Raw genomic sequence first — 12,131 nt, forward strand, 5'->3', positions numbered from 1 at the left:
GGAGGTGGAAGGGTGGAGGGGGAGAAGATCACCAAAGGGCCCACTCTGATCAGAACCAAGACCTTTGTTGCAAGACAATGTTGTACCTGGAGCAGCTGCCAAAAGTTATTTATTGTTGTTCCCTGGTAGATCAGGGGAGGTCAATGTGCAATTGACTTCACTTAGAAAGAACAAGACTGCAGGTCTAGTGATTGAGCATTAGCAGCTGATAGTGGAGCAGACCCTAGGAAAGCTTTATGACTAGACTTCAGAAACAAAAGCATTAATGCCAATGTTTGGACCTTATATGACTTAAATCAATTATACACCGGGGTATTTTAAAAATTCAGGCATTAGTCTCAGATTAGAAGTCTTAGCCATCTTCAGAGCCAGTAAGTGGGGTAGCACTGAATGAATAGGTTCCAGAGATATCCCAGTGGAGTTTTGAGAACGAGTTTCCAAGGTTTCCGTGCCAAGGATGTTTCAGCACACAGGGACACCTTGATTAAAGAACCAAGCTGAAAGGTTTGGATTCAGAACCTACTAAGGTCCTAGTAAATTTTTTGGAAAGGATTGGTTTGACAGATACGATCTAGAGTGACTCCCACAAAAGAAATGCTAGACCTTCATCTGACTCTAGGAGTAAACCATCAGTAGCTATCGCTGGAATTTCAATGAGATCATGAATTCAGGCCATTTTAGAGATGGTTTCAAATCCATCTACAAAGTTGGATCTGAATTTTGGATTAGTTCAGGTTCATCTATACTACAATAGCCATCTTGTCATAATGGTCTTTTCTGGTCTTGAAATTTTGTTAGTATACTTCCCAGAATTGGGGTGCTGCAAACAGATGGAAAAAGGCAAGTGCCTCATACATTTTTGTAGTACCTCATAAATTTCTTAAATCTTGCTGCACAAGACACACTGAAGTGCACACTGCACACTTTCTTCAGAAGTAATTAAAGGGTGTGTTTCACCAAGAAATCTGGCTTCCAGAACATGAACAACGCTAGTAGCAATTAAGATTCTGCTTAACATTTTCAGACCAAAAACCCCGCTTGAAGCAGGATTTGTCCAGGTGCTCTTCTGTCACAGGAATGCACTTAGGGACATAAGGCAGAACCTCAATCTGAGGTCTTTTTTCCCTGTTTTGTCTCCCTCATCTAGAGCTCCAGCATGGAGTACATAGAAGGAACAGAGATCTAGGAATCCAGGGAGGAGAGAAAGAGATGATTAACAGCTTCAAGTAGGAAAGAGTATGGATGTAACTGTTAGCTGGATTACTGGCTTCTCCAAAGCGTCCTCCGAGAACTGGGAGGGAGCCTTTCATTTTGAGTGCTGATGTTCGGAAACCAGTTCCTCCTGCTTGCTGTCACTTGTGGTGCTTCTGAAAACTTTAAGGGCTAGTAGTCCTGGCCTCTCTCTGGGATAGTGTATCTCTGGACCAGAAAGGAGATTATGAGAATCAGGGGGAAAAAACATGCAAACTGCCACCATTGGTAGATATAGTATTCATAAACTGCTGCAGGCAGGGAAAGATGCTGGTACCCTAAACCCAGACACTGAAAGAATGAAAAGATTCTTCCTCCATTTCCCTGCCACTGTGGAGAAACCAGAAGGTCATTATCAGGAGTATCCAACCCTGTTCATGGTTGTCAGCAATCCCTTTTGGTCAAGTAGGCAGTCTCCCCTGACAACAAGCTCAGTTTTCCATCTTTGCCCACCATGCTGGAGTCTCAGAAGGGGAAGGCAGAAGGAACAAATACCTGTTTTACACAGATAGAGACTTAGCACAGGATTCTGCTCATCAGCTGCCTGGGTGCAGCTCTAGCATCCAGACAGATCCTGCCTTGACTGGGGAGGTAAGGCAAAGACCCTGATTCTCTTCTAAGTTACCTTGTTTTTATGACAGTGTCACACCAGCGTATGTCTACACTGCAGTAAGCCTGGGGTTTGAACTCAGGCTCAAACCTAACCACCCTTCTGTCTACCCACAAATCTTGCTAACCCTGGGTTTGGACCCAGGGTCCTAGAACCCCATGGGAATGGAGGGTTTGAGCCTGAGTCAAGCCAGGACCCAGGCTTCAAGCCTTATTCCTGTGCAGTGTAGAAGAAGCCCAAATGGACTTTGCTCTGGGAGTCCACCAAAAATATTTCACAATCCCGTGGGCTAACTTTCCTTCTGTTCTCTGGACAGTCAAGTTGGTGAACCGTCAAGTTCTTCCCCACTGCACTATGAACAAAGGGCTAGAGCGGCCACACTTTGGAAGAGCACTAGGAAATCTGAGATATAGGTGGTTGGACTGAAGCCTGCATCATGCTCTGTGGATCCTAGACACCCAAATTGGAACCCAGGGTTCAACAATTCATAACCAGGGATACAAATGACTGTAGGTGCTCAAGCCCTAGGTTAACAAACCCTGGGTCTGCTAACTCAAGTTCTACTAAGCCTGGGTTTGCATTTGTAGTGTAAACATACCCCCAATGTCTTCAGTGTAATTAATCTTGATTCAGACAGGGAGTCTTCCCATCAGTTCCTTAAGTTACCAACCTCCTAAAAACCATTTCTCCTGTGAAGCCCATAAGTAGGAATTCTTAATGCTTAAAGTTAAATTAAATAAAACATTGTCATCCCACCACTCGATTTCCTAGTGCGTCACATCTTGTATGCATGCCTTTTCTTTAGATTATAAAGGTCTGTCTTTGTTTTTCTGTCTTGTACAGCACTGAGCACATTGTCAGCACTACACAGACAAGTAATCTATTGGAATACTGCTGGTGTTGAATGGTATAACCTGACTAATTAATAAGCAATTCTTCATAAACAGAAGAAGTTTCTCTCATTAAATAAAAGAGGGAAAAAAAAAACAACAGTAACATCTATACCTGATGAAGGACTTCTTTAAGACAAATGATATTGATCTAAGAGTACCAAGAGTAACAAGAATTTAAAAAATATTCAAAAATAAACACCTGTATACAAATCTAAACTCTTTAAAAAATCCTTTTTATTGATTCATTACCATACAAAATTTATTCAAATTACATCCATTTAAAGTGGTAAGATCACAGCTAGAGAACAGGTCACCCTTTAATAAATCTATTTACAAAACTCATAAAAGCTTTTTTTTTTTTTAAACATTATTTTACAGGGTTTCTTTTTTCTCAACTAGCATACAATGCAAAGCTAATTTAGATTAGTATTTTGCCCACACACATTGGGACAAGTGTTTAATTTATACAAAACAGTATAACAAAAAGGACAATAATATAATCTATTAGTCTCAATTTTATCCTTCTCACAAAGTGCCCCCTCGTCTCTCAGAAAATGTCATGCTTACACAACTTTTACTTTCCTCTTCCACAAGGCTAAAATTTAAATACTGCAATTTTATTTACAGATCCACATCATTTAACAAAAAAACTCTTAAAAAATTACGAACAAGCTAGAAAATATTCTGGCAGTGTTTACAAATTAATTCCTATTGTACAAATCTGCTACGTAACTAAAGTGTGAGTACAGAACATGTATCAACTTAAATATAACCACTTAATGAACTATGCACACATTTGTACATATAAACACACACTTAACACTGTTTAACAGTTCTTAATGTGTTGCACTTTATACATTGTTATATTCTAAAGCTCAGTCATATAGTTCTTATTCTAGTACTGTTACTTTTAGTCATTTCATATGTGAGCTTTTATAGCAGCAACTCAATGGTACCAGAAAACCTGCATACATCATATGCAAACTACAATACAAAATAGTACTAATTTACTATGTGTGTCAGATAATCACGACAGTAATACAAACAAAAAAAAGTTTATATGGGGCATAATCTACACCAACATTTAGCCCATAAAGTGGCAACATTTTAAACAAAAACAGAAGGTATATTTAAGACTTATTAGAATTCCTCTCACTTTCAAAAAATAAATATTGGTGCTTTACTATACTACCAAAGAGTTTCAAAAAATAAACTTAATTCAGTTAATGTGGTACTTACAGTTATGTAGTTCTTGCTTTGGGGAAAAAAGCTCTGCGTTGCTGGCAAGGAGAATTATAAAAGCTGGAAGCAGAGGCAGCTTACCCGCTGCTATAAATATGGTATACTGAACAAACAAAGCTTGGTATAAATTATTTTCCATAGAGAGAATAACACAGTGCATATCTAGTAGGCACTTAACACAAAGCCCCACTTAGTACCACAAAAATTTATGTACCAGGTCTAGTGTGCACACTGGGGGCAGTAAAATTGAACTGTGCATCTTTGTTTCATTTTAAAAAGAGAAACACTTTCACACACATATGTAAGCATTTTAAAAATCTGTGGTTACTATGAGAAGTGGCAGAACTGTAATCTTTGCCCATATTTGTAATATACACTATATTTAAAGTTTATTTTTTTATTAAAAACTTATAAGGACATTAGTATCTGACCTCATACTGAGACAAATACATTGCTCAAACTGAGCATTATGAGAGTAATTTAAACATTCCCAGGAAGAGTTCAAGAAACCCATTACACACTCTTGCATTACTTCCTATTTACATTTACTGCAGGTACAATCCATATTGTGAGACTCAGAAGACATGCGTTTTCCACAGAAGGCACAGCTTGAAATACAATTTAAAAAATTGCTATTTGTGACTAAACCAGTTCATTGAGCCCTTCTCCACAAGCCCACTGTACACAGTAAGCAGAGATTGGGGGAGGGGTGAGAGAGGAACCATTTATGATCACCTGCCTGCATGATGTGCCATTTGCTGATGCACAAGGCCTGGAGCCTAAGGTTAAACAAGGCTTTGTTGCAAGAGCCTACAGTTGTGTTCATACTATTCTAGGAAGTATTTCCTGAAAATGTCAGCATTGTTCAGGAGTCTGTGGTTGACTCTGTAATGCTACACTTGGGAGTAGGAAGGAGGGAGGGGACAACACAGAATCACAGCAGGATTTCTGGTTCCATTTAAAAAAAAAATGGTTTATATGGAAAATAATTAACAAAATATAATCAGCTGTATATAAATTCATCCACCAATGAGGGAAGCTTTTCTAAATCATAAGCATCAAAGAGATCACTGATGCCGTCTTCTTCCCCAAGGCTCAGCAGGTAATCTTCCTGAAGCAGAGGAGGCAGCAAGTTCACAAATGGCCCTTCGAAGTTAGAGGGAATTTGGTCCTCTGTTTGCTGCAAAAGGTTGGCTGGAGAAGCCAATGGAGAGAGGTTTGCCATATTTACCGAGCAGTCCCCTTGTCCTGCGTTACCAGAAGCCAGATCTGTAAGATGTGAAAATAAAAGATATTTTATCCTATTGGAAATATTATGCCTGGATAAGATAAAGTTACTCAATGCTGCAAAGAGGGTTTTTCACCGTGTTCTTTAAACACAAAGCAAATAAAAAGTGGCCCTCTTGATCTACATCCACCTGATTATACAAAATAAACAGCATGTCAGAAAAAAATATCACTAAGTCCAGTAACAAGTCGATCACAGCAGTTTAAGATTCACTAAACAATTTACCAAAATCATGCTGCAGAAAGTGGTATTTGTCAGCAATTATTTATATTTAAATTAAATTAAAAACACTGATTCTTCAATAGGACCCACTAAGTAAGCCTATTATTAATGTATTAAAGTCTTAGCAGGCCATTCAGAATGACTGAGACTATTTCAAAGTTAAGTACGTTTAAGGCTCTCTAAATAAATATAAAATGTCATCAATGTCTGACATTGGTTATCTGCAAATGACAATAAGTGAATTTAAAATTCTGCCTCCGATTATGAGAAACATTATGTTTGTTTGCTGCCTTTTGTTGTATGTCAGCAAGTGATAATAAACTAGATATATTTTCAATGTTATATATATTTATGATAAATTAGGACATATCGTTTCATACCACATGTGAATACCAAACCTGATAATAAGCAAATGACAAACAGGGGAAATACATTTTCTAATATGCAGTCTAGAAACCTTACATCTTTCTGTCTTAGACAATAAACCCAACCAAAAAAACAGGCACCTGTACAGATTACTTCTTTTAGTTAAACTTTCATGTTAAACTCTGAAGACCTTGTGCATCATAACAGAAAGAGAATTTTACCTTTGGAAATTGTTTTTGAGATATTTCCGTTGTGGTCCTGATTGTATGTTTTAATAGGACTGAGGCTGTCATTCTCTTCTGGACATAGATAAACCTCAATAGGTCCTTCGGTACTAGATAAATGGATCAGCGCATTCTGCTAACAGAAAAGATTTCAAATTTAAGCAAAGTTCTGTGCTAACAAGCACTATAACAGTGACCTTTCTGTCACCACTGGAGGTTGTATGATATGGTATGTTTTGGTTGCCACTGTTTGAATTCCGGTATAATGATCAGAGGCATTACATATTGCACATCAATCCCTGTGTTTACATGTCACCTCATTTTTGTAACATGTGAAAGGTTTTACTGACAAACCTTAGTTAGGAAGAGAGCATTTAAGCCTACCCACCTCTTTGTAACAAACTTAGGGCATATCTACACTTCAAATTTAAATCGTCTCAAGTCAGATCAACCTACAGCCAACGCAGTAACTAAATCGGCTCTTTAGGTCCACGCTACGCTCCTTCTGTAGGTGGTGCACGTCCTCACCAGGAGTGCTCGCACCGACTTAAGTGGGGAATTGTTGGGCACTGACAGCCTGAGCCATCAGCCCCCGGGCGGCGCTCCGGCCATCAGCTCCTGGGCAGCAACAGGCAATATAAACAACTCAGTGTCTACACAGACACTGCGTCAACCTAACTATATCGACTTAAATGCTACACCTCTCGCAGAGGTGGAGTTATTAGGTCAGTTTAGTGAGTAACTTATATTGGCGGAAGGACATTTTAGTGTAGACACTTACAGAGTTAGATTGATGTAAGCCGCCCTATATCAACCTAACTCTATAGCGTAGACCAGGCCTCAGAAGTTCACCGATTTCTGTGTTATGTTATAGTGAGGTACATATAAAGGGGATTGGACACTTAATATTTTGTCCCAATAGTTATAACCTGTTGCTTTATGATAGGATGGGATTTACAGTGCAATAGTCACAGAATAGTGTGTTATGGTTTGATTTATTTAAAATGTTTCTGACTTAAAGGACATGGCAGAGATGCCTTTTCACATGTTAAAAAAGTTTTTCAGCTTGTATTTCATCTCCATATTGATCTATTCCCTTACTCCTCTTAACAAAGCAAATGTCACTGTCTTATACCAGACTGGTTCTGTAGGAACCTTCTTCTGAGATTAAAATTCCCACACCTTGAGAAGTTAGTATTTTTCTCTTTCATTACATCAGTCTAGGATTTTTTTTTTTTTTTGTGAAAATGTACCTAGTCAGTCACCCTTCCTATTATGATGAAAAACACAAATATTAATTCCACAATCGAAAAAGAATCACTTCCCTCAGGCAAGTGGAGCTGGTCAAGGCTGCAGTACATTATTAGCAAGCTGAGGGGCATTAGCACATTCAGAATCATGCACTTCGACATCCTTCTTTTAAAGTTACCTACTACACCGTTAGACAAAATGTTCCTCATGCTAATCATGTTCTGCGTTCAAAAGTAGCAAGAATTAGTTGAAGAGGGAGTTGGACTTGAGAGTATGAGAATCTAAGGATACAACTGCAAGAGTGCAGGAGAGGAGGAGAAATATAAGATTAGTATCTGAGTTATATAAAGGGCAGTTTCTGATTATATAGTTCTCGTCATCTTTGACAACGTCCCCAAAGTTGCTCAAGACATATCAACATCATCCAATTTAAGACAAGCATTTCAGGTGCCACAGGCAAGCACAGACACACATCTTCCATTTGTAGTTAAAAAATTACATTATGCAACAAGAGACGCTAAGGGGCTCTTACCTCCACTGGGTCAGGCACTTCAAGTCTGGTTTCTGGGGGTGCTTTCACAACTATAACAGTTTGGTCTTTAAGGCCATTAATTTTTCGAATATCTTGATATGTAACATAAGCTAATGTAACCAGTGTTAAGGAGTCCTTACAATCAAAGATGCAGCATATTCACATTAAAAGAAAAAAAATGTTTCTGCAAAAAATAATTGATTCTACAAAGCTTTGTTCCCAGTTAATCTCCATATTGTTCCTCCTCACCCCTATTTTAATTTCAGTATTCTCCCCGACACTGAAAACCATTCTTTGTAGCCACTAACTTTCAGGCAAATAAGGACCAGTTGAGATTCTAAGCAAAGCATGTCAGTACTGTGCCTCGATCAAACAGCTGGGGCCACTACTGAGTGACAAAAGATATTTTCACTTGGATCTGGGTGCTGCTGTTTCCAGCTGTGTGTGTGTGTGTGTGTATGCACGCGCACAGAAAATTTCAAATACTTGCAAACTAGTTACAAAAATTGGGAACGTCAAAAAAAATGTAAGGTAATTTGCAAATACAGACACACACACACTCTCCCCCTTCCCCAACCCAATAAGTTTAAATGTAACATTCAATCACCCATATTGTAATTTCAGTTAATTTTTTAATTTAATTTTGTTGGTAATTATTTCTCAAGGAGTTGCATCTATAATTTTCTTTTATTACTGTGACAATATATTTTGTTTTTATATCCTGCGTTTTCCAGGCAATCATCCAGGTTGATGGAAGTTATAATAAAGTGGTGCACATCATTTTGTGTGTTCCCAGGCATAAAAATGCTTAGAGCAATCTCATCTAATGCCCCTTTGGAAAGGAGGAAAGTAAAAAGGAAATAACTTAAACAATTGATTTTACTTGTTTAAATTTAGTGCACATAAAAAGTGTCATATTTAAGCACTGGGAAATAAAGTTCGCTGTTTATATATAGAATATTACAGTGGTCAACATTAATACGTTTTTCTAAGTCACCACACTGTGATATCTCACTATTACTCATTGCTCAGTATAGGAAATAACTACTGTCAGCGTACAAGTGCTTCAGGGTCTTCATTTTTGCCTGTGAAGCACCTACCACGCTCTTTGTACCACAGAAGTGAAGTCTTATGATGACAGTTACTTATGTGTGTTACTTTTTGGTAGATCTGAACCTTAAATTATTACCACTGTGCAGCACAGCAGAACAGTACTAATCGTCCCAACTCCATACCACTAACGTAGCTCAAAACTAACTTGGACTGAACACCTGTAGAAGTGAGATGGTATGTCAGCCATCATGCTCATTCAAATCCTTTGGCTCTCTACTGAGATTTCCAGGAAAGGCAAAGTGCATAGTGGTTTTGTATCAGATGCAAACTTAAATGAAAGCACCAAATCAACTTTCTTTCACAATAGATTTGGACTGGAATTGAACTGGCGTCCTACAGGTGAAAGGCTACATAACACATTAACCAATTTTCTAAGCCATCTAGACCCTCTTAATACTTTCAAGAAGATCTGAAAATTCTCTTACAGTTTGGACAGTTGACAAGCAAGAATGCAATTTCCTTTGTTGGAGAAACAAAACCAACTAAGGCTGGTCTTATTCCAATAAACCTAAGGTAATAACATCGCTAAGTTACTCTCCAATTCTACTGCCATCACTAGGGGAGTATAGAACCCATGCAGCCTGGACTTGAACAGTGTCCAGATACCACCTCACAGAAAAAAAATAAAAACAAACAAATCTGTTCTCTGAGATTAAGAGCAAAAAGAGAAAACCTAATAAAACAAGCTTCTCAGCTGCAGTAGCAGACAGTAACAGTAATTCTTCGTCAGTCTGCACCATGGTAGGCAACAGATTTTACAGAGACGAAGTCAGGATCAACCCTACGTTAAGCGTTTCTGTGGTTTCACATCAATATCCATTGGAAGGAATAATGAATTTAGTTTACAGTAGCACTGCTATTTTATATCATGGTACATTTCCTGACTTATCAATTCACAGATCAAATACATTCAAATGTGGATGTTTCCACAGTGGTCATGGTTAAAAAGTCACCATTGACACAGTAAACATTATAGCCTTTTTTTAAGGATAGGAAATAAGTGCAGTTTTTCATATGACGCTGATATCAAATGTTGACTTTTGAAAAATCAACTACAGTATGCAATAAAGATTTTCATCATATATCAATGGGTGAGATGTCTGGTAAAAGCCACGATACTTTTTAGGATTAACCTGTTCTTCACAGCCATATGAATACTGGAAAATATATTAATCTTCTGCAGCTTACCATTGTTATTAAAATTAGTAACTTATATTTAAAATATATCTAGTTTGGGTATTTATCCCCATAGTATCTAGAGGCTAGGAAACAAAGTAAGTTGCAAACAAAAGCAGATTCAGCCCTTGCCTTCCTAGAGTTCAACTACTTGTATTTGGTTTTTTTGTAATCTTTATATACATATTGATGTATTTCCGTACATTTGCATATATTAAGCAATAAATATGTGCATATATACAAGATCGAGGTAATATTATAAAAATACGTACACAAAAACGTAGCTTATTTTTGCAAAAAGTGGGTTTTGATCTGGCTTCAGAATTGTAAAACAAGAGCACAATGTTTTAAAAGACATGCCTGAACTTAATTAAATGTTTTGTCTTCGCTGCACTGTAATGAAACTGTTGAACTCTTGGTCCTACTACTTTATCTAAAGATGGATATTTTGGGACCTCTTCATACATTAATATTTCTTATATGCTCCAGAAATGTTAAATGTATAATTTGATAATTGGTGTAAGTGCTTTCTTAGCTACATCTGCATTAAATCACAGTAAACTGTTACTTTTTGGAATGAATGTTCAGTGCTGTGTGTCACTTATCTCTATTTTGAAGAGTCTTCCTAACTCTTACTCTAGCAGCAGGGAGGTTAACCACCTTTGGAAATGATGGCATAAAGGATATCTCTGATTCTCTGAATCCTCTGTTAGCAACTTGAGGTCCAGGGTGCAACTTTGGATCAATTCATCCAGTTTCTTCTCTTCCTGACTGAGTTCAGTCACCTCCTTTGACAGGCCTTGACACTGTGCCAGCGTGCCCCCATCATCAGATAGACTGCAGCCCCTACAAATCCAAAGAAGGCAGGGTGTATGTAATCATTATTACAACTCAAAACTACACTGTAGGAGGAGGGGGGCAAGGAAAAAAAGAGGCATGTCTTTAAGTTACAAGCCTTGATTACTGCAGCCTTCATCCCCTAAAGCAGCTTAAAGGATGCCAATATAAACCAAGCTTCTCAGAGAAGGCACCTTGTATTGTGGCACCATTTCCTTACAAGAGGCCTATCAGATATTAAAAAACTATCTTAAATAAATAACATTAAAAGGCTTTTCTATTTTTGGAAAGTCTGTTGGATGACTGCTGGAAGCAGGAGTGTGAGACTGGAAGCAGAGACGGGAAACACTGCCACTTTATAACAGTGCAATCAGCTGGAGAAGGATGGTGAATACTCACATCCATTGAATGTTGTTTTTGGATTTCTTCTTAATGAGATGGATGCCTTCCAGTACATTGGTGATATCATAAATCCTCCGTTTCTGCACCTTGAGGACCTCTGCTGCTCTGTTCAAATCCACGACCCCATCTGGGGACTGGCTCAGCAGCTGAATGAACTTCTTTGTGAGAAGACCAAGTGATGTATCATACCGAGTCTTTTCTGAAGGAGATTTTGGAGCTTGGAGGGAAAATGAATATAAAAAAGGAACGAGGAGGAAAGAAATGAATTTGTTAGCTGCTGTTCAAATCAGTTTTCCCATTTCAGTTTTGAAATGGGCATTTGAAGCAACAAAATATGTTTTGCAGAAACTTCCTACATATTTTACTACAGAAAGCTCTTAAACTTTCACATTAGCACAAAACCTACCATTGGATATTTATATGGTTTCACAGTGCATCTGTCCAAAGATCAAGGCACATGGACTCAATTTAAAAAAAAACACACACACGTGTACTTCCCATTAGCTTAATGGATAATGCATGATGAAAGTTTAAGACTATGCAAAGTATGGCAACCTAATTTTTTTAACAGTATTTCGGTATACTTTTGTCTTGGCAGCAACACCAATTACCTACCCCAAATCAGGCTGCTAGGCAGTTTTCTTCATGGGTTGATCGTCCCTCTTTTAAGGTAACAGATAATTGCCTGTGAAACCCTTAAGTTAACCATAACTTTGGTGCTCTT

At 38.0% G+C, this 12,131-nt stretch overlaps 1 protein-coding gene across 3 annotated transcripts in view; it reads right to left on the reverse strand.

Moving 5' to 3' along the window:
* Nucleotides 1-3,029: 3,029 nt before the first annotated feature.
* The window catches only part of E2F3 (E2F transcription factor 3), a 55,709-nt gene continuing 46,607 nt past the window's right edge, over nucleotides 3,030-12,131 (reverse strand). For 2 of the 3 annotated variants that reach the window (XM_074943159.1, XM_074943161.1), the window contains exons 3-7: nucleotides 11,405-11,624; nucleotides 10,854-11,014; nucleotides 7,880-7,992; nucleotides 6,094-6,232; nucleotides 3,030-5,265 (exon numbers count right to left, since the gene is read on the reverse strand). In XM_074943159.1, the coding sequence (XP_074799260.1) occupies nucleotides 5,000-5,265; nucleotides 6,094-6,232; nucleotides 7,880-7,992; nucleotides 10,854-11,014; nucleotides 11,405-11,624 (899 nt within the window). In that variant the 3' untranslated portion in view covers nucleotides 3,030-4,999. The remainder of the gene's footprint in view (nucleotides 5,266-6,093; nucleotides 6,233-7,879; nucleotides 7,993-10,853; nucleotides 11,015-11,404; nucleotides 11,625-12,131) is intronic. The other variant, XM_074943160.1, reaches the window with a different exon arrangement.

This window comes from Natator depressus, chromosome 2 (assembly GCF_965152275.1).
Source record: "Natator depressus isolate rNatDep1 chromosome 2, rNatDep2.hap1, whole genome shotgun sequence".
Taxonomy (NCBI): Eukaryota; Metazoa; Chordata; order Testudines; family Cheloniidae; genus Natator; species Natator depressus.